The 23,169-nt window shown below is 47.6% G+C and overlaps 2 protein-coding genes and 1 non-coding gene across 3 annotated transcripts in view; 2 read left to right on the top strand and 1 right to left on the bottom strand.

The window, feature by feature from the left end:
- Nucleotides 1-9,918, bottom strand: part of LOC115534227 (uncharacterized) — a 31,129-nt gene extending 21,211 nt beyond the window's left edge. The window contains exon 1 of the mRNA XM_030345040.1: nucleotides 9,590-9,918. Coding sequence (XP_030200900.1) covers nucleotides 9,590-9,608 — 19 coding nt within the window. The 5' untranslated portion in view covers nucleotides 9,609-9,918. The remainder of the gene's footprint in view (nucleotides 1-9,589) is intronic.
- A 6,907-nt stretch (nucleotides 9,919-16,825) lies between these two features.
- On the top strand, nucleotides 16,826-16,944 carry LOC115534918 (5S ribosomal RNA). The gene has a single exon (XR_003974383.1). It is a non-coding gene; the product is annotated as a 5S ribosomal RNA (ribosomal RNA).
- Nucleotides 16,945-19,637: 2,693 nt separating this feature from the next.
- LOC115534719 (E3 ubiquitin-protein ligase TRIM39-like) lies at nucleotides 19,638-22,447 on the top strand. The gene is made up of 2 exons (XM_030345895.1): nucleotides 19,638-19,752; nucleotides 19,862-22,447. The coding sequence occupies exon 2, from the start codon at nucleotides 19,864-19,866 to the stop codon at nucleotides 21,487-21,489; it is 1,626 nt and encodes a 541-aa protein (XP_030201755.1). The 5' UTR covers nucleotides 19,638-19,752; nucleotides 19,862-19,863; the 3' UTR covers nucleotides 21,490-22,447.
- Nucleotides 22,448-23,169: the final 722 nt, after the last annotated feature.

The raw sequence follows: 23,169 nt of genomic DNA on the forward strand, positions 1-23,169 counted from the left end.
AGGTCGAGTAATTATACCAAAAAAGTCACCTGTGACACCTGGGTGACCCGAGAAAGTCTACATATTCCGGAGTCACCCGAGGTTCTGTTCCAACTGGATCTTCTCGCGGAATCTGAGAAGTCTGAGTGACAGAGAACTCTGGCGGTCATCCGGAATTCATAGAACCGTAGTTACATACGTAACTATTGTTCTATTTCATTCCTACTGACCGCCAGAGGCGGTGCTTTAGCACTGGATGACTAATACCAAAAAGGTCACGAAGAGTGCTCACTTCAATCAAGGGCTCGAAGCCGTCGACAAGACAGCCGTCGCCACAGGATGAGGAGCAGCGACATTAACCCTGTAGTATCGGGCAAACGTACATGATGAGGACCATGTAGCCGTGGAGCAAATGTCCTGAAGTGGAACCCCCTTCAAGGCAGCCCATGATGTAGCCATACTCCTGGTAGAGTGGCACTAAACGGCCAAGGGCACAGGGAGCCCCTGTGCCCTATAGGCATTCAAGACCACATCCACAACTCAGTGTGAGAGTCTCTGTTTCGACAGGGCAGCCCCCTTCCTGCAGCCCCCGTAACAGACAAAGAGGTTATCTGTCTTACGCAAGCTGGTTGTCGCTTCAACATATGCCCTAAGCGCCCGCACCGGGCACAACAGGTCTGACACTCTTTCTGCACCCCCTGGAGAGCCTGGGGGATTGAAAGCAGCCAACTCGATTGATTTACATGATGGGGAGACAATCGTTTGGGTAGGAAGGATGGGTTCGGCCAGAGCACCACTCCTGACCCATCTGCGTGCCAGCGCAAACACGCCTGGCTCACTGACAACGCATGGAGTTCACCGACCCATTTTGCAGTTGCCATGGCAAGCAGAAATGCCGTCTTCATGGACAGCCGCGTCAGGTCTGCCTGACTTAGTGGCTCAAATGGGGGTAGACATAAGGACCTCAGAGCTACTTGCAGGTCCCATGATGGTGCCCTCAGGGATCGCGGCGGTTGAAGCCTCTGGGCCCCCTTCAGAAACTGCGTGATTAGGTAGTGGGACCCTACCGTCTGGTTATCCACCCTTGCGTGTGTGGCCGAGATCGCGGCCATATAAACGGGCAGGGTAGACGCAGCTCTTCTGTTGTCCAACACAGACTGCAGAAAGTGTAGTATCACTACCACTGAGCAAGTCCCCGGGACTTTGCCCCGCGCCACACACCACTGGGAAAACAACTTCCACCTGTTTGCATAGAGCAACCTAGTGGAGGGTGCCCTTGAACTAAAAATGGTACAGACCACTGACTGGTCGCAAGACGTCAGCAGCGGGTCCTGTCTCTCAGGGGCCACACGCACAGCCACAGGCGGCCCGGATTCGTGTGCCATATGCGTCCGCCTACCTGAGACAGAAGGTCCTGTCTCTCTGGGAGGCACCAAGGCTCTCCGTTGAGGAGTTTCAATAATGGTGCGAACCATGGCCTTCCTGGCCAATGTGGAGCCACCAGAAGTAGGCTGTGACAGCCACGCTGGACCCTGTCCAGCGCTGCCAGTAAAAGGGGAATTGGGGGAAATGCATAAAGCAGGCTGTCTGGCCAAGCATGAGCCAGAGCGTCCTGCCCTAGGGGACGGGTCCTCTCCGTCAAGGAGAACCAAAGGGGACAATGGGTGGTCTCTTCGGAAGCAAAGAGATCCGCCACTGCCCTGCCAAACCTGTACCAAATCATCCCCACCACCTCCGGATGGAGTCTCCACTCTCCGGGGGGTGGCCCTTGGCGAGAGAGAAGGTCTGCCGCTGTGTTCCGGACACCTGGAACATGGACAGCCCTCAGGCTTAGAAAATGGGGGAACGCCCACGGAAGGAGCCTTTGCGTGACCCGCAGGCTTTGCCTCGATCTGGTGCCCCCCTGATGGTTGACGTGGTAGACTGTGGAGGTTTTGTCTGTCCGGACAAGAACATGTCGGTCCCTCAGAACTGGAAGGAAGTGCCTGAGAACTAAGAACACCGCAAGGAGTTCCAGCACATTTATATGCTCCAGTCTCTGCTGGGCATCCCACTGGCCTCTGACAGTCCTGCACTGCCATACTGCACCCCAGCCGGAAAGGGAGGCGTCCGTCTCCACAACCTCCCGCCGGGAAGCTATCCTCCCTAAGGGCGACCCCGCAATCAGGTATGCCCTCTCTCTCCAGGGTCTGAGGACCCGAAGGCACCGCCCAGACACCCTGACCATCTTGTGTCTCTGCCACTTGGGGTCCAGGTGGAGACCATTCACCCAGATCTGAAGGGGACGCAATTCCAGAAGGCCTAGTGGGACCACCATGGATGCTGAGATCAGCATGCCTATCAAGTCGAAGGAAGAGGCGGTATTCCAGCAACTTCCCCCGCCTGAAGCGCTGTAGCAGCTGCAAAATGGTAGCTACGCGCTTTGGAGAGAGGCAGGCTCGCATGGCCACCGAGTCGAGCACCAGCCCCAGATAGCTCACAACCCGACATGGTGTAAGGTTGCTCTTGGTAAAGTTGACCATGAGGCCAAGCCGGTCCACATGGCTGAGGAGCATGGCTGTGTCCCTGACCGCCTGCTCCCGAGTTGGGGAAATGACCAACCAGTCGTCCAGGTATGGCAGTATCGCCATACCTGTGGCCTGTAATGGTGACAGGGCTGCTGCTACACACCGTGTAAATATACGCGGGGCCAGAGGCAGCCCGAACGGAAAAACCCTGAACTGGTACACCTTGCCCAGAAAAGCAAAGCGGAGGAACCGCCTGTGACGTTGGGTAATAGGGACGTGAAAGTAAGCGTCTTTCAGGTCTATTGATACGAACCAGTCCCCCTGAGCGATAGCCAGGAGGACGTCCGCAACATGCAGCATGTGGAAGGGAAGAACCTTGAGGAACTGATTCAGCCCTCTCAAGTCCAGAATGGGGCGAAACCCGCCATCGTACTTCGGTACCAGAAAGTAGGTTGAGTAGAACCCATCGAGCTGTTCTTGTGGTTCTACTACTTCGATAGCACCCTTCCCAAGGAGGGTGGCTACTTCCGGTCTCAGGACCAGGGATCTGTCGGGATTGGTAACCACGGTAACCTTGATCCCGCTGACAGTTGGGGGCCGGCGTCGGAATTGGAGTGTGTACCCGTTGGATAGCATGGACACTATCCAAGGGTGTGTGGTCTGCTCTTGCCAGTAGCTCAGGTGCTTCTGAGAAAAGCGTCCGCCGACTGGCCCTTGGACTTGTACCTACCTGGGGCCCCTTGTACCTACCTGGGGGACGACTGGCCCTTGGACTAGTACCTACCTGGGGGGGGGGCGGCGGCTGGGCGCCGAACCTCTTGGCGCCTGAAAAGCCACCCGTGGCGCAGAGCTACGGCGCTGGTCAGCCCGTGCTGAGAAGTGCTGGCCCCTCGATTGTCCACCTGAACGTGGTTGAGAGCTATTGGCACGGGGTACCGCAGAGGCCACCGGCCTAGAATGAAGCAGAGGTGCACGCCGTAAGCTAGCAAACTGCTGGCTAGCCTGGCCAACCTGTACACTTCGCTCCAGGGCCTGAAGAGCAGCTGGCCCAAGAGAAAGGAGGGTCCGTCGACACACCTCCGACAGGGCCGACTGCGCCAGCCAAACCTGGCGGCGCGCCAATGTAACAGTTGACATTAACCTGCCTAGCTCCCTAGTCATGTACGCAAAAGTTTGCAGTGAAGCATCACTGAGGGTCTGTGCTGAAGGATCAGCACCTGACCCCCGTATAGTCTGAGACAGCGCCAGAACGATGTGAGAAAGCAAATTCCCAAGACGTCCCACACGGGCAGCAATGTTGTAACTCCTGGTAAGGAGGTCATCTGTAATCCGGCACTGGGGCCGAGGGCAGCGCGCATCGGTTCTCAGAGCCTCGTCCGGGGAGACAACCAGGGACGCTATAGCAGGCTCAATCGGAGCTAACCGGTCCAAGCCATAAGAATCAGCATTGGCCATAGTTGCCAGACCTCTGCTATCACTAGTGTGCTGGGAGAGAGCCCTTGAATCTGGCCAGCATCTATGAAGCTCTGCGATGTACGGCTCAGAGGGGGGCAAAGAGAAAACGGAGGTTGAGCGGCCTGTGGAAAAAAGGCGTTCACAGGTGCAGATGAAACAGGAGCTTCATCCAACCCCAGCCTTGCCAGGGCCATTCGCACGGCTGGTCTAACAGTGTTGCGGCCGGACACTGACCCTCTAGCCGAGCAGCCCACAGACCCTTGAGAGAGCGCCTGAGAGGCAAGGGACGCTTGCTCTTCCTCCTCTGCAAAGAGGCTACAGGACGCAGCTGTAGACAGCATGTCATCCTCTGTATAAGTGGGTTCCGCAGCCGCAGGGGCCGCGGCTGGTACACCCTGAGCTGGTTGGAGGTTCTGTAGGAGGGCTTTAATCTGACCAAGACCCGAAGGGGGCAACCCTGGTCTGCCCTCCACCTCAGCCAACCTAGCTAGCCTCAGTGCATGAGGCATGAAACTACAGTTCATGCGCGGGTTATCTGACACTGCTTCCCTGAGGTGTTCAACCCCGAGACATGCAGGGCACTGGTCATGGCCATCCTCCGCCTGCAGGGAGGCCATGCAGGCGACACAACTATGGGCGCTTAGCATGTCGGCAAATTAATTGGAAGCAAATTAATCAGTAGGCTAGGCAATCGAGCTTTAGGCGAGAGCACCCGAGCAACGACGCAACACCCCGACAATAACAGTGACGGCAAGCTACAGGCGAGAGCACCCGAGCGACGCGACACCCCGACAATAACAGTGACGGCAAGCCTTGGAAACCCAAGCAGCCCACTGGAGAGAAAATTAACACAGGCTAGGCAATCGAGTTTTAGGCGAGAGCACCCAAGCAACGACGCGACAGCCCGATAATAACAGTGACGGCGAGCTACAGGCGAGGGCACCAGAGCGACGCGACACTCCGACAATAACAGTGACGGCGAGCCTTGGAAACCCAAGCAGCCCACTGGAGAGCAAATTAACACAGGCTAGGCAATCGAGCTTTAGGCGAGGGCACCCGAGCAACGACGCGACACCCCGGCAACAACACAGTGACGGCGAGCCTTGGTAATCCAAGCAGCCCACCGGAGAGCAATCAGCGCAGGCTAGGCAATCAAGCTACAGGCGAGAGCACCCGAGCAATAATGCGCCCGACAATAGAGTGACGGCGCCAGGAAAATATAGTGACGGCTTTTGGAAACCCAAGCCACTCACTGGCGATTAATCAAAGAGCGCAACTGGCTAAATAAATACAGTGACGGCGGCTTGGACCCCAAGCCGCGCACTGGCGCATACAAATGAGCAACCGGGCTTAGGCGAACGCACCCGAGAAACGGTGCGAGACCGAAAGAATAACACAGCGACTGAAAACTAGCCGCCAATTAATGCTCAGGGTAGAAAGGTGCAAAGGGTAGAAAGGTGAAATCAGTCGTCTACGCGTAGCCTTCACACTTTACTCACCCCTGCCGAAATCAAACAAATTGCAAGTCGCAGCCCTTGGTGGACGAAGTCAAATCGAGGCACCAACCCTTGGGTTACAAGGCTACTTGCGACAAGCTAATATGGTATCTCTTACAACAATCAATGTTTGTGTGTCCTGCTAGTACGCTACCGTGAGAAAATAGAAGGAACAGAACCTCGGGTGACTCCGGAATATGTAGACTTTCTCGGGTCACCCAGGTGTCACAGGTGACTTTTTTTGGTATAATTACTCGACCTGCGCATGCGCGAGATGGAACATCCAGTGCTAAAGCACCGCCTCTGGCGGTCAGTAGGAATGAAATAGAACACAACGGCATTCCATTGTGGTATACGGGAGTAACATGTAGGGTACATTATGTAAACTCAAATTTGGGGTATTTTAAGTGCACTATATAGTGCATGGTTTCTCAACGGGGGCGTTAGCACAACCTAGGGGGGCGCTGGGAACGTGACTCCATTTTTTGGGGGGGATTTTAAACTTGTTTCTTTTTTATTTGTTATTTTTCGGGTGAAAGAATAGGCTACCTGAAATAAAGCCTATTTTCATTTATTGGTTTCTAACCCCTCTACCGTCTCAGCTACTTCTTACTGTCTATGCGCAATGGTTAGTCGCAGGTTAACAGGTCATTAACCAACACATCAAACATGGCCGATAGCAAGAAAAAAATATCAAATTTTGTTTCATAGCCCGTTTTCCTTCTTCCTCTTGTTCAGTTCCAGCTGCTCTGAGCGTAGTCTCCACGAAAAGGCTGTTGCATTTCAAATACAAAATATATAGGCCTCATTTGGCCTCTGCGTGCGATCTGTTTTCGTGGAGTCCGCGTTGCCCGGGCCGCGGTGCCCGTGGTTCCTGGGCCATTCATTCACGGGGCATGGCGGGAGTCGCGGGAGACATGGGAGTGGTCGCAGTGCCCAAGGTCACGGTGCCCAAGGTCACGGTGCCCGGGCCGCAGGGTGCAGCGGCACGACGGGAGACGTGGCGGCCGGGAGTCGCGGGAGTACCCGCACTGCGGTCACGGTGAATGAATGTTTTTTTTCTCTCTCTCGCTCGCTCGCTCGCTCGCTCGAAGTTTAATTGCATGTCATTAATATTTTTATATTTTTTGCACCAAAACCGACTCAGAGGGCATTCACTGCTATTAGTGACCAACGCAAAATCAATGAAAAAGGATGCACTGACAACTTTAAGCAATATAACACGAGTGTGAGTGGGGTTGTTAGTTTATTTTTATTTTTTTATTGGGGGGGGGGGGGGGGCGCCAGAGGATCAGGGTACGGTCAGGGGGGCGTTTGATCAAAAAAGGTTGAGAACACACTGAATTCGAACACAACTACAAAATGGCGAGCACCCTATATAGTGCACTATAACCGGGATAGGGAACGATTTCGAAGACAGCTCCAGGTGAGGCTGCACACCTGTAGCCCATTAAGTAATCAGTGTGCACAGGTTAAAACAGCCATCCCCACACACACTTAGGAAGAGTTCTCCTAGATGGCAACAAGAAACAACACAAGGCCATGTATCATTTTCAACAAACCTTTACAATAAACCAGTCTTTCAACACCACCCCCATGCGTCCTTTTGTCTTGGGGAGCCTAATATAAGTTGCAGAGTGGGAGTGTAGCATGGACCTTGCTATAATAATATTTAAGATTGGATATTCAAATTCGTTTTTAACGCATTTGCCATAAATTCTCTTTAGTTTTCATAAATCAAATGCTAGGCAGATAGATTAATATAGCTTACTCCATCTGGCTCCAAATTGCCTACCCTCCCTTTCATCTTCGACGCTTGCGATATATCGTGCACAATGATACCAAAGCTTCAAATAAGCAGTGATATTAGATATCATAGTGATATTGTAATTTAAATTAAAAAATAGCATCGCATCGTTGATGACGACCTCTAGTGGCGTGGAGGTGAAATGCGCAAATCACACGTGTTCGATTTGTAAACACACCGGGTGGCACTTGCCTGATTATGGCACGTGAGGTGAGTGAGCACGGGTGGGGCAATAAAGGTCCGCGATTTCCGGCCGGGCTATGAAGGGTTTGTGCATTGGAGGACACGAGGGCACGCATTGGTATGTAATTTTCTTTTTTTTTTAACTAAGGTGTAGTTTGCACAATGCGTATGTTTCTGGCACTTTTTCTCGTTTGTCATGTCTTCCATGTGACAGCGCATGGGCAGACGTCCTTAGTGACGTCTTGGGCACGTTTGGTGGAGGCGCACATGGTGAAAATGTTTGTGTGGAAGACCATTGTTATTTTACAACACAGTGATATTAGATATCATAGTGATATTGTAATTAGATATAATTGTTTATGATATCTAACCGATGTACTTGGATTTGTTTATGATATCTAACAGATATTTGGATTTGAGTTAAATGTTTGATTAGGCATTTTGATTTATTTGAGAACTAATTTGATTTAATTTGTCTTTATCATTAGGTTTTCAACCTAATCCGAATCCGAATCATAATACGGAATGCTTGTTGATCATGTATTAACCAATTCATGTTCAATAAAAGGAAGGGGAATGATTTGAGCTGTCCTGCGTCCTCTGTCAAGTGCCATTTCAAGTTGGTCAAGCACAAATGAGAACATAACCCAGATAACTTGACAATCATACATCTATCTGAATATAAATGTTGTTTGAGAGATTTCTCTTTCATTTCTGTATGTCAGTATCTGCAACAAAAAAAAGTAAAAAAAAAAAGGAAATGTAGGCCTAACTTAACTGAAGATGTATACAATTCACAGGCTGCGTTGTAGAACAAATATGTTTTTTATTATATTTGTTTCATCCCCGGTTACAAAGCACTCTTTTCAAGCCACAACTATTGCACACAATGAATGCTTTTCAGCCACATAACTCCTTTAGCGACTACACAAAGCGCCCTTTAGTGCCAGTCAGCCAATATAAAGCATTATCTTACATGTATCCCCTACATTATAATATGGTGAGCGATGAATAAAGATATTTTATCTCGGGGGCACGGCCACTCTTCGAAGAGCAGTGAAGGGGTCTTGACCACACAGCGAGATGTACTCCAGCACTTTGGAGTTCATATTTTTCTCGGTCTCCTTCAAGCGGTGGCGCTCTTTGTCCCACCTCTCTTTCTCTCCGTTCATTTGCGAGAACAGAAACGCCTGAATGGAGCGTAACGGGGCGGCCAGCACGCAAAAAAAACCCTGCAAGGCGTGGGAGAGCGCCTCGCCCAAGCTGAGCAGCACCGCGCACGTCAGATTGGGAACTGTTTCACACACCAAGCATATCGCTTCTATGAAGTGTAGCGTGCCCCTCCGCCAATGAGGTTGGTGGTGGGCGCTGTGTTTCGTGTTTCCTTTTGGGGAATATGGAGGGGGCTGCTGTTGGGCGCGGTTCAAGAAGTTGCTCGCGCCGCGGATGATGTGGCTGGCCGCGCGACGTAGCTGGAGGATCGCCAAGTAGAGGTGGCATGTCGCCTTGGTTAGCGCCTGGAAGAGCAGCCGCAGCTCGTGCACCGCGTTGCCTGGGGATAAAGAGTACCGGGTGTCAGAGTCGTGATTATTTGCATAAAGTTAACCGAAGTTCAACTTTTGTCCCTCACGCACGCCGTTAGGGACACGCGCCGTGATCACGCGCGCCTTCCCGTTGCCGTGCCCAACGCTCCTTCCCAGAACCCTCAGACCATTTTCTTTCTTATTTTCCAAGTCAGTTCCTTACCTGCATAACTGTGAGCCAAAACGATTACTTTTGTTCTAATTGCAGCTGAAACAGTTGGTTCACTTGCACTTTAAAGTGTAGGGAAAACCCCTTTTTCAATTGGAATTTAAACACTGAGAATAAAAAAAGTAATAGTTTTGGCTCACAATTCTTGGCAGGGCAGGCACTGACGTCAACAAACTTTCCTGGATTCCCCAGACGCTGACTTGGTGTCTATTATAAAGCGGTTCCCAATCATGTCGGACACTCTGGTCTCTTACCGTCTAAAAAGCAAAGGATCCAGAGCAAGGCAATAACATGAAGTCCACCAATCCATGAAGTCCTCTCTGAAACCAAAAATAATCATAAAATAAAATGTAATTTCAAGATATGCCTTGCTTGTCACGCTATCGTCTCTCTGCTACTAATACCCTACCTTAACATTAAGTTGCTCATGGTCGTATAGCTTTCTCTGCAGGGGTCCTCCGGGAGTTGCCTCAGCTAATAGTTAATGGTAAAGATTGGTGATGCGTCAGCTGCTCATTCTGATCGCCCTGCTACCACGGAAGAGGAGATCGTCGTTGTTGTTGGGTTTTTAGGTTTCGTTTCTGACTAAACCGACAAACCAGCATTGGAATACGCCCTCTGTCAGGTGTACTAATACCTTTGTTGCAAGCCAGGTCTACGTCTACCCATAAGGCAGCATTATACTTAAACAGTGTGTTGGAATTGAATTGCCTATTTCTGAAGGCTTTGCATGCTTTATTTAGGACTGCGTTGCTGGTCAAACAAATCAATAGGTTCAATCAAAGGTTGCGTGTGATCTGGGGGATAAACAACTCTTCCCCTTGCCTTGTTCCTACTGCCTTGTGTGCTCGAGTGACGCGCTGCCAATGGCAAGCACCAATCAGCCGGTCGTTACCTGGGCCGAGCTGGAGAAGGGACGGCTGGTGAGGGCAGCTCAGCAGGTTTCTCCCCCGCATTCAGGCACAGACAGCCCGATGGGTCGATCTATGCAACGTATCCTCAAACAATGCTTTGCATGATATCTTAAAGGGTTATGCAAAAATGTTCGTAAGATTCATACGAACTAACAGCAACAGGAGCAACATTTGCGCACAAAAATAGGCTTTTATTCTCAGAGGAAATTGCAATATTTTGATATAGATTCGGCATTAAATTGGGTTTTGATAACCTTTCTACCGAGAAATATACATTTAATTGTCTTAATCTTCAATCAGTAATTCTAAACGTTTAGTTTGAAAGTTATTACAAATATTCTTTTGGTTCGCGCCAAACAAATGTTAAGACTATAATGACCCAAATATAGGACGAGTTTATTTTCCTGGAAATGCGTCTGAAAAGTGGGTTCGTCCTTTATTCGGGTCATTACGGTATACTGTTTTCTAACGTTGATATGGTGGTTGATATATAGACGCTGCTATCGCTGCGAACCAAATATTGCATAGATAATCGTCCAGGGATTGTGATTGGGGATGAGGATGTAGGCCTATCACCAATTTCTGTCCGACAGGGTCAAGGTTCGGTGTGGGAGTCCAAGTCAGGCCATAGAATAAGGTAGTCAAATATCAGGTCGGTACTGTGTCATGTATAGCCAGGGGCGTAGCCACATGGGTGCCAGGGGGGGCCACGGCCCCCACTGGTCAGACCACATCGCCCAAGTATGAAAATAAAAATAAAATCCTGACCGGAAACGGTCTAAAGAAAGCTGAAATATATGCACTATTAATTTGATCTAACTTTGACTTATTATTCTTATGTTATATTCTGATGTTATGAATAAATATTGCACTTAAAACATCCTCCCCCCTCCCCCGTTGACAATAAAGCGCGCCATAACAGGTACTACAACTACTCAACAATGTTACACATGACTTTCAATTGTCTCCAATTAGTTATCATCCAAACTTTATCTATTTAGGAACAGTTGGAGGCCGAAAACTTACCCTAATAGGCCATAGAGTAAGCTAAATGTGTTGCATAACGCATTATAACATAGGCCTACTATCTGAATAGAAATGTTGTTTGAGAGATTTCTCTTTCATTTCTGTAGGCCAGTATCTGCCACAAAAAGAAAATAAAAAAATAAATAAATGTAACTTTATTGCAGATGTATACAATTCACAGGCTGCGTAATAGAACAAATATTTTCTTTATATTTCGTTCATCGCCGGTTACAAAGTACTCTTTTCAAGCCACAACTATTGCACACAATGAATGCTTTTCAGCCACATATCTCCTATAGCGACTACACAAAGCGCCCTTTAGTGCCAGTCAGCCAATATAAAGCATTATCTTACATGTATCCCCTACATTATAATATGGTAAGCGATGAATAATGATATTTTATCTCGGGGGCACGGCCACTCTTCGCAGAGCAGTGAAGGGGTCTTGACCACACAGCGAGATGTACTCAAGCACTTTGGAGTTCATATTTTTCTCGGTCTCTTTCGCGAGGTGGCGCTCTTTGTCCCACCTCTCTTTCTCTCCGTTCATTTGCGAGAACAGAAACGCCTGAATGGAGCGTAACGGAGCAAAGAGCACGTAAGAAAAACCCTGCAGGGCGTGGCAGAGCGCCTCGCCCAAGCTGAGCAGCACCGCGCACGTCAGATTGGGAACTGCTTCACACACCAAGCACATCGCTTCTATGAAGTGTAGCGTGCCCCTCCGCCAATGAGGTTGGTGGTGGGCGCTGTGTTTCGTGTTTCCTTTTGGGGAATATGGAGGGGGCTGCTGCTGGGTGCGGTTCATGAAGTTGCTCGCGCTGCGGATGAAGTGGCTCGCGCCGCGGCGCAGCTGGAGGATCGCCAAGTAGAGGTGGCATGCCAGCTTGGTGAGAGCCTGGAAGAGCAGTCGCAGCTCGTGCACAACGTTGCCTGGGGAGTTGGGATGAATAGTGTACCGGGTGTCAGAGAATAATGAAAGCAAAAATCCTCTGCCACTGGATTAAAGTAAATTTCAGCGTTGACTTGCTTCACTGGTCCGTGTGGCCCTCACGGGAATGTTTTTTTCAGGTCTCTGACCTGCCTAGAACTGTGAGCCAAAACGATTACTTTTTTATTAGTGTTCTAATTCCAGCTGAAAGTTATACTTTAAAGTGTGTAGGGGAACCACCTTTTTCACCTGGAATTCAAACACCGTTTTTTTTGGCTCACAGTTCTAGGCAAGGTCAGGAACTGACGTCAACAAACGTTCCTCGATTCCCCAGTCCCACAAATCGATTCCCAGGCAGACGCTGACCGGGTGTCAAGGCGGAGGTTCCCTATCACACATGGTAACATGGTCTCTTACCGTCTATAAAACACAGGAGCCAGAGCAAGGCAACACCTGCTGCCAATGAAGTCCAGAAATCCATGAAGAACCCTCAGAAACGAAACGTTGATTAAAAGAAAAAAGCTAAATTCAAATAAAATGTAATTTCCAAGATATGCCTGGCTTGTTGTCACGCTTTAGTCTCTCTGCTACTAATACCTAAAGAGGAAGTCGCCTGGTCATATAGCTTTCTCTGCAGGTGACCTTCGGACAGTAGCCTAATCAGTGATCCACCCTTGGTGATGCGTCAGCTGCTCATTTTGATCGCCCACGTAAGTGGATCTCATGGTTGTTGTTGGGTTTCTAGGTTTCATTTCTGACTAAACCAAAAAACCAGCATGGGAATCCGCCCATGGGAATTCCGAAAATATGAAGTTTTACTTTAAGTTACCATCCTAAAGTTGAAGTTCATATCAGGCCACGCATGCTTTATTCAGGACTGCGTTGTTTGTCAAACATATCAGTAAACCGTTGACTGTTTTTGACAAAGGTTGTGTGTGATCTGGGCGAAAAACAACTCTTCGCCTTGCCTTGTTCCTACTGCCTTGTTTGCTCGAGTGACGCGCTGCCATGGTAAAGACCAATCATAAGCCGGTCGTTACCTGGGGCGAGCACCCGCCCGTACCCTGGAATTACATTCCGCACACGACCAGACCCGCTATAAATTGATCCCGATGCCCGACCCGCACCTGAAGGAAAATTAGACACAATATGCCGGGGAATTACACTATCTGGTGTTTGGCGTGGTGCTTCAGATTGCTGTGCAAAAAAGCACATCATCCACTGTGGACTGTTTTAGTTTAAACATGTGCTCCTGAATAACATCTCCAGCACCGGGGAAGTCTCACTCGCAATTGCAAAACCCGTGACCGACCCGTGCTGTTGAGGCGTCCGATCTGACCAGCACCCTTGTCCGACATAGTACATACATTATTTTTCCACATTTCATCGATATTGTGCGGTTCACCCGTCGGGTACCCAAACCCGTGCAGGACTCTGGCCGAGATAACCCCCACTACGAGTCTTTACTTTTTGTGGAAGCACAAGAGACGTCCGACAACCCGACACAGTCTTTCATAATATCATCCGGAGGCGCACACAGCTTTTGGCCGTGATATTATATATTATATTATATCGATACCTATATATTATATTATTTAGATATAGAGCTCCGGGAGTCTGCAAACGGCAACAATCACTTCTCCTCCATGCTGCTGTTCATGCTGGACTGCAGGGAGTGAAGGCTGATCGGCTGTTATGTTACGTCCCACAGGAAGTGAACGCTGATTGGCATTGTGGGAAATGTCGTCTTCAATCCACAAGCACCAAAAAGTCACTGTCTGCCTCCTCGGTCAGGCACAACATCTGAAATTTATGTTACTATTCGACTACATATATGACCCACTTTCATTACAGATTCATGTCTCAACTAGTGGAATTCTCCTTTGAGTTTTATTCTTTCTTCCATATTATTCTCTACAAACTTTGGGACCTATCTCCGATTAGCTTGGAATCGCGTGCATTTTTCCCATTTTCTTTATATTTTATACTTTAAGATATTCTACTTTTAAAATACAATTTTCTACAATGGAGGTCAATGGGAGGATTCCGCCTATTCTCTGACACTTACTACTTCAGACTTCGTAACTTGAAAAAAATAAAATAAAATCACTTTCTGAGGTTTTCTAACATTAATATGAGTTACCCTAGCCTACCTATGCTCCCCCAGTAGCTAGAAATTTCATTGGGTGTAAAACAAGCACTAGGTATTCTTCTCCGCCTTTGAAAAAACAAAGCTCAGACGGGCCGTTTTGGAATTTTCCCCGTATGTCGTCGTAAGGGGAGATGCCGCCTTGCCCGCCCAGAGAATTTGGCCCGCCAATGAGACGATGAGCTACAACCATGCGAGCGCCACGTGTGTGTATGTGTGTGTGATTACACACACTGTAACGCAAGTGTGTGTAACACACTTGCAACACTTCTTTGTTATTTGGATAACCGTTCTGGTGTTGGTGTTCTGGCGCATAACACATCGGTTCTTTGACGTCTCTGGTATTTCCACAACGAGACTGTAGTTGGGGTTAGCTCAGCCATGGTTGAGAATGAATTGGGGGAAAGGAACTTTGGCTATGACTCCCTGAATTAGGTTACATGAACCACGGCATGGAGGAGAAAGGGATTGTTGCCCACGTTGTCTCCCGCAGGTGGTGCCTAAGCGCTGCCCGCTGCCGAGGAGGTGGTCCCTTGGCAGCGGTGGTCCCTTGGCAGCGAGGCTCTGGCGGGAGACAAACGGTCAACAATCACGGGCAACAATCCCTTCTCCTCCATGTCGTGGTTCAGGCTACTTCAGATTGATGTGGACGTGGATGAACCAGAGACGTTGGAGTACCCGATGCAGTCGTTTGAGATTCATGATATCGTCTGGAGGCGCACCCAGCTTTTGGCCATGATAATATATATTATATGATAAAGATATCGATGTATAATATATTATTTAGATATAGAGCTCAAGGACCCCCGCCGGAGTGTTCTAGAATATTCACAGAGCACGGCCAAAGGCTGTGTGCGCCTCGCGATTGCAATACATCATCCACTGTAAACAGAGCGTATGGTACCGTGGCCGCAAGCTGCTCAGGGTCACACCCCCATCCTCCTCCTTTACCCGCCTCTCTCCTCCTCATTTGCATTAAAGCTACAGACACCGAAGCGGTGCGTTTGGGGAAAGCCCAATTTGCGACGTAGTGGCTGTAATGTAGGTTCCAGACGTCCAGCTGAGGTAGTTGAGCGGAGGGATCGAGCTGGGGTGTGTGGCTTTTGCAATGCTTGGAGGTAGGCAGGGGCAGTTCCATCGACTGCCTTGTATGCCAGTACAATCGTCTTAAATCTGATGCGAGCTACTACAGGGAGCCAGTGGAGGTCCCGGAAGAGGGGAGTCACATGGGAGAACTTCGGTAGGTTGAACACGAGGCACGCTGCCGCCTTCTGGATGCGCTGCAAGGGGTTTAATCGCAGAGGCAGGAAGTCCAGCCAGGAGTGAGTTGCAGTAGTCAAGGCGGGAGATGACCAGTGATTGGACTAGAAGCTGAGCTGCTTCCCTTGTGAGGAAGGGCCGGATTCTGCGGATGTTGTAAAGTGCAAATCTGCAGGATTGGGCCACCGCAGTGATGTTTGCAGTGCAGCATAACTGATTGTCCGATACCACACCAAGGTTTCTGGCAGTAGGAGAAGGAGATACAGTGATGTTCTCAACGGTGACCAGTAAATCCATGTGTGGGCTATCTTTCCCTGGGATTAGGAGGAGCTCGGTTTTGTTGAGGTTAAGCCTCAGGTGATGGGCAGTTGTCCAGGTGCTGACGTCCGCCAGACATTCCAATATGCGTGTTGCAATCAGGGCATTATCAGATGAGGGGAAAGAGAGAAAAAGCTGAGTGTCGTCAGCATAGCAGTGATAGAAAAAGCCGTGAGATGTAATTACAGAGCCCAGAGATCTGGTATAGAGGGAGTACAGAAGAGGCCCCAGTACAGAGCCTTGAGGGACACCAGTTTCAAGCGAGCAAGGTTTGGACAAGGAGCCATTCCATGTTACTTGATAGATTACTTGACAGATTCAGCAATGCCATGTTCAGCAAGAGTGGCAAGGAGGATCCGGTGGTCAAATGCTGTGGACAGGTCGAGGAGAATGAGAACCGATGACAGGGCGAGGCTCTGGCAGCACGGAGGGACTCAGTCACCGCGAGGGGAGCCGTCTCAGTGGAGTGTGCCTTCTTGAAGCCTGACTGGTGAGGGTCAAGCAGGTTGTTAGATGAGAGATAGGAGGACAGTTGGTTAGCATTGGCACGTTACAGTGCTTTAGAGAAGAAAGAAAGAAGAGATACCAGTCTGTAGTTCTGGATGTCGGTGGTATTAAGAGTTGGTTTTTTGAGGAGAGGCTTTATTCTGACAGTCTTGAAAGACGCTGGAACAATGCCTGAGGTGAGGGAGGAGTTGATAAGTGAGGTGAGAACTGATAAGAAACAATGTTTATAATGTATTGCGTATATCATTAAATAGAACCACAGTTACCGCATATCATATGTTATATCATATACGTTTTCTTTGCCGAAATTTATTTGAGGACTCAGTATTTCTGAAGTTCTGGAAGAAAACCTTATTATTTGGTCATAAACTGAGCCATTTGAAGTTTGAAATTCATGTACATCTGTCTCATCGGAGAATGCAAACGCGCTGTCAAAATATCAACTGTAAGATTCAAATGCGCTCATGGCTCTTAAAGGGGATGGGAGCTGGCACTCTCATTGGTTTATTGCACGTTACGCCCAAACCTCAATTACGGGTAATTAGGCTACCACCATACCACCCTGAATACGCCCGATCTCGTCTGATCTCGGAAGCTAAGCAGGGTTGGGCCTGGTTAGTACTTGGATGGGAGACCGCCTGGGAATACCAGGTGCTGTAAGTGGTGTCGGATGGTGGCCAATAGGTGGCGCTCTTCCCTCTGGCCCCTTCTCTCATCAATCCCGATGCCCCAGTGCAGTGACGGGGACACTGTGCTGCGGAAGGCGCCGTCCTTCGGAGGAGACGTAAAACCGAGGTCCTGACTTCACTGAGGTCATAAAAGATCCCAGGACACTTATCGTAAAGAGTAGGGGTTTTCCCGGTGTCCTGGCCCAACCAGGCTCATTCGATCTGGCCCCCTAATAATCCTCCTGTACAATTGGCTGACTCATCAATTCCCTCACTCTCCACCTCAAGCTGGTGTGTGGTGAGCGTTCTGGCGCAGATTGGCTGCCGTGCATCACCCAAGTGGGTGCTACACACTGGTGGTGGTGAGTTAGGTCCCCCCCTTCTGTAAGCGTCTTTGGGTCATTGAAAAGCGCTATATAAATATAATGAATTAATTAATTATTATTACTTCAGACCAACCCTTTTTAGATTTGCGCTGGGCGCAAGAGTTGTTTTTTGCGCCTGTAAAATAGCGAAATCGCCGTAGAACTGCCCACAAAGCTACTTGCGCTTGGCGCTTCTCACTTGCGTTTCAGACCGTTCAAATAGGGCCCATGGAGTACAAGTCACTGCTCTCAAGGTGTTCAATGTCTCTGAAAAAAGGAAAGGGGTGTGGTCACGGGTGAGACCTTAAATAGTGTGTGGCAGGGCAGGGAGTGATTAACTGATTGATATGGGCTAATTGGGAAAATGAAGGGGAAAATAAAGGGGCATAGCTCTGGGTCTGTGAGGTGAGGAGGAGAGCAGAATTCTTCCAAACACCAATGATTTAGAATGATCGTATTAAGATTAGTAAAATATGATTATTAAGTGTGCGCGTGTTTGCGTGCCTGTGTGTGTTTGTGTGTGCCTGTGTTTGTTTATGGGTGTGTGTGTGCCTGTGTGAGACCTACTTTTACAAACACCATGTGCGATATTGCCTGAAACAGTACAAGCTCTAACTGAAGAAAAGCCAGAGATCTATATTTCCCATTCACTCCTTTGATTGGTTTATTTCAGACTGTAAAACTTTGTTTGAAATTGTATAGCGTACAGCGTATCCACCTGTCATTTCCAAACAACCCAGGTAGATCAACAACGATGATCCCAGTTACAGTTATAGTTTAGTTTAGTTAGAATGTTACTGACTGTTCTCACCCAGAAATAGACTTAAGGCAGAGGCAGGCGAAAATTGCAGAGTCGGCCTGACCCAAAGCAATCGTTATCTTTATTCGGCTCCCCCACTTCGGCCTTGGAAGGCTGATATCTCTCCCCTCTCCTGGTTGTCATGCAGAAATATGCTCTGCCCAGGGTTCATCTCTTCGTGGTCGTCTCCACGGCAACGGTCGTGTCCTCGTCACCAGCATCAGACGGGAGAGACACTGTTTTGAGTCTGGTTGGAGATGGAGTCCTTGGGCTCACACACGCACACACACGACACATAACACACACACCCCCTGGACTCACCGCCTACTGGACTCCCTCCCCCTCTCCGTCCCTCGTCACAGTACAGTATGCCGCGAGTGATGCGATGCGCCCGGTGGCTGCGTCCTCCCCCCGGTGTCTGAGCTGTGACACCTCCCCTCCCCGACACCCTTCCCCCCTCCCACTTGTGTTTGTGATGTTTTTGATATGTTGCTTATGTGCTGAGATGTTTTTTGCTAATCCCTACACTGTGCCCCCCTTAGAGGAGCATAGTTTGGGAATAGGGCTTGGGTGTCATGACGTAATTACTTTGCGTGGCCGCCATGTTGATGGCCGTCGGTGCTCCACTCATTGTTTGGAACTTCATATGGATCCAAATTATGAATAATGCTGATTTTGTCACCATACCGGTCCCTGGCATCTCTATTTAATGTGTCCAGGTAAATTCCAGATCCTTTTCGGGATTTTAACATATTTTTTCTAGCTATTCTTTCTCAACTCTACTGCTACTTCTCTTCGTTCAACAACGTTATGTCAGAGTTATGTCGACGTTCGCGTAGCCATCAACATGGCCGCCACGTCCCACAATGCAACGCGGATCCCGTGCCCTATTAACTTCTTTTTTTTCCCCCTCGTTTACCCTCTTGTTTACCTTTTCTGTCTTTTTTGTTTCTTGGACGGAATGTAACTGGTAATAATTTCACTGCTCCGCCAATGACAATAAAGTATTCATTCATTCATTCATTCAGAAATAGGTAAAACCGCATTTCAAATATGTGCTCCCTTTGAGAGTGTTCTGAACAGGCACTCATTACCCTCATTTGTTTTTTGGAAAAAATATCAGAAAACATCTCTAACAGAACTATGTCACCGTATTTAACATGCACATTGCTTTTACCTCTGTGTTTTAGTTAACTGTTGTCTGTTAGCTTTTTGTTTTATGTTCGTCTTTTTACTGAAAAATTCTATACCAATCATCTTGACCAGGACTCCCTGGAAGAAGAGATAATGTATCTCAATGGGACCTTCCTGGTAAAATAAAGGATACAAATAAATAAAATTCCCAGTAAATCTCCAGAATGTCTCTCGTTTTGCACCGGCTCTCTTTTAACTCCAGAAAGAAGAGAACAAACATCAACGCATTTGAAGAGGCCACAGAGTGCGCAACAATGCAGTGCAATCATGTGCCGTGGGGGCGGAGCTACGTGTTAGGGGAGGAGAGGAGTGGACGTCATGTTGATGAAACGAAACTGAAGGTTCAGAGAAACCAAAGCCACCCGACGTGGAATCAGTTCTGTTTCAGAAGAAAATAAATCGCATTTTGGAAAAAAATTGTAAGACAGATAGAAACAACGACAAGGTGAGTATTGCAGCACAACCTTTAGAGAAGTCCAAACCACTTTTCCCGTTATGGAATTAAAAAAAATAACGGAATTGCTCAATACATAAACCTTGTCGTCTGTGTCTAGGAATGGCCTCTGCTAACACTTCTTGGCCTGAAGAGAACTTTTCATGTTCCATCTGTCTGGATGTGTTCAACAGTCCAGTTACCACACCATGTGGACACAACTTCTGCAGAACCTGTATTACTAAGTTCTGGGATGGAGAAGTACAGTACAAATGTCCGGTTTGCAACATGCGTTTCTACACAAGACCTGATCTACGTGTCAATATCCTCTTATCAGAGATGGTTGATCGGTTTGGAACGTCTGTACTAGTTAAAGAGCAGCCTCATGTTGAACCAGGAGAAGTTCCCTGTGACGTCTGTACTGGGACCCAGCTGAAGGCTGTGAAGTCCTGCCTAGTGTGTTTTATGTCTTTCTGCCAAACCCACCTGGAGCCACATCAGAGATTCGCAGTCCTGAAGAAACATCGGCTGGTCGAGCCTATGGACCGTCTGGAAGACAGGATGTGTAAGGAACACGACCGACTTCTGGAGCTCTTCTGCAAGACTGAACAGGTGTGTGTGTGTCAGTTCTGCAGAGAGACAGACCACAAGTCCCATCCTGTTGTACCTCTGAAGGGGGAATATGAAGTGAAGATGGCCCAGCTGCGGAAGATAGAAGCTGAAGTTCTGCCGATGATCCAGGAGAGAAAACGTAAGATTAAGGAGATCAAAGACACAGTTAAACGTAGCAAAGCAGCTGCAGACAGAGAGATAGCCGATGGTGTGCAGATCCTCACTGCTCTGAAGCGCTGCATTGAAAAGCACCGGTACGATCTCAACAAAACGGTTGAAGAGAAACTGAAATCCACACAGAAACAAGCTGAAGACCTCATCAAAGAGCTGGAGCAGGAAATAGAAGATCTGACCATTAGAAGCATAGAGATGAAACCACTCTCACACACTAAAGACCACCTCCACTTCCTCCAGACCTTCAGATCCCTGAAGGATCCTCCACCCACCAGGGATTGGACCACGGTGGAGGTCCGTCCTCCGTCATACGTAGGGACCTTGAGGAGATCCCTGGATCAGCTGGAGGAGACACTGAACATGGAGATGAAGAAGCTGTGTGATGATGCTGTACTGAAGAGGGTCCAGCAGTATGAAGTAGATGTTACTCTGGATCCGGATACAGCTAATCCCCTGCTAATTTTGACTGAGGATTGGAAACAAGTATATAATGGAAATGTAGTGAGGAAACTCCCGGACCACCCTGAGAGATTTACAAATCTTACATGTGTTCTCACGAGGCAGAGCTTCTTCTCAGGGAGATTTTATTTTGAGGTCCAGGTTAAAGACAAGACTTCATGGCGTTTAGGAGTGGCCAGAGAGTCAATCAATAGAAAAGGGGCGATCATGGTGACCCCTGAGAAAGGTTACTGGAATATTAACTTTAACAAGGATGGGTTGGTATTTAATGATGACCCTGATGTCCGTCTCCCTCTGAGAGCTGAGCTCCAGAAGGTGGGGGTGTTTGTTGATTATGATGAGGGTGTGGTCTCCTTCTATGATGTAGAAGCCAGGGTTCATCTCTACTCTGCTACCGGCTGCACCTTTAGAGAGCCCCTCTATCCATTCCTCGGTCCTGGTTTACGTAATAGAGGTAAAAACTCTGCCCCCCTGATCATCTCACCTGTCAATCAAACAGACTAGGACTTTTGTTTGATGATAAAATAACCAAACAATTAATGTTGTTTTTCTGAATAAGAATACCATGTGACATCTGAGAGAACTACATTCATATCGCACTATTCACTGTTTTTAACAAGGATAAATTCAATCAGCCATTAATACTTTGTACTATAAAAATTGTAATCCATTATAGCTGGTAAAACTACACTATATTGTTCAATGTGTTCTTTCCTGAAGGCTGTTTATACATTTAAAGATATAAAATTGGGATTTCAGAAAATATTGAAAATGTGAATTATTAATTTTAACTAACATTATCGATAGTTTTTTTTAACCAAATGCTTATATTTGTTTATTATTTTGCATCATTTTTGACGACACAATACATTGTTTGTACACTTTTCTTATTTTAATAAAAAGTAGAATGGGGGCATTTTGTTCTCACAATATGCATTGAGTGGATTAGGTACATTTTCTGTGGAATAGGTACAATCTCAGTACAATATGTATTCAGTGGAATAGGTTAATTTTCTGTGGAATTGGTATACTGTTGTGGTATACTATACTGGTATACTAATGTACTACCTGTTTCCTGGCAAATTCAAGCAGCAGTCCCATAATCAGTGTTATGAGTGACACCCAGTGGCGGAAGCTGGTATCACCACAGAGTGGCGGAACGTATTTTGTGTCTCCTAATCCTTGCTCCCCCTGCATTAATAAATATAGTTTATTTAAACATAAGCTGTATTGCTCACACATTATGCCACACACAGCATACGTAACATATGTAGATGGAGCCAATTAAAAGTCCAGGCAATACACAGACTACTAAACTCATTGCGCCAAATTCTGTTTTATTTTAGGTATCCACTGAACAACCCCCCATTGGTGTCCTTTTCACTGGGGAAATCCACCTACCACTTCTTCAAATCACGGGTTTTGTCCCCATCATCATTGATTAAATATATTCTGAAAAGTTCAAAACTTTATTATTTTAGTTGTTTCTGTTTTGTCATATTTTAGGTCAGCGATATTGTATGTTGTTATCACTGGGCTGATGTGTAATGCCTACTTACTACTACTACTACTACTACTACTACTTCTATTACTACCACAGCCACTACTACTGCTACCGGTAGGCCTACTACAGCTAGTACCACTACAGTAGTGGTACTAGCTGTAGGTACTTTTGTGTTTTTTGCACTCTAGTGGTCGGCGGTTTTAACTTGCAATTGATAGTCGGTGGAGTACGGAAGATACGGAAGAGGATTAGGGCCACACATGTAAAAAAAAATTAAGTTCTGACTTTATTCTCAGAATTCTGAGAAAAAAGTCAGAATTCTGACTTTAATCTCAGAATTCTGAGAATAAAGTCAGAATTCTGACATTAATCTCAGAATTCTGACATTAATCTCAGAATTCTGAGATAAAAAGTCAGAATTCTGACATTAATCTCAGAATTCTGAGATTAAAGTCAGAATTCTGACTTTAATCTCAGAATTCTGAGATAAAAAGTCAGAATTCTGACATTAATCTCAGAATTCTGAGATTAAAGTCAGAATTCTGACTTTAATCTCAGAATTCTGAGAAAAAAGTCAGAATTCTGACATTAATCTCAGAATTCTGAGAAAAAAGTCAGAATTCTGACTTTAAAGTCAGAACTACGGGTATCTGTAAGGACCAACCTCCGTGGGAGAGACA

Source organism: Gadus morhua, chromosome 21, assembly GCF_902167405.1.
Source record: "Gadus morhua chromosome 21, gadMor3.0, whole genome shotgun sequence".
NCBI classification, from domain to species: Eukaryota; Metazoa; Chordata; class Actinopteri; order Gadiformes; family Gadidae; genus Gadus; species Gadus morhua.

What these genes read in the sequence shown, in the direction of transcription:
- LOC115534719 (XM_030345895.1), top strand. Translation starts at nt 19,864, where the DNA reads ATGGCCTCTGCTAACACTTCTTGGCCTGAAGAGAACTTTTCATGTTCC.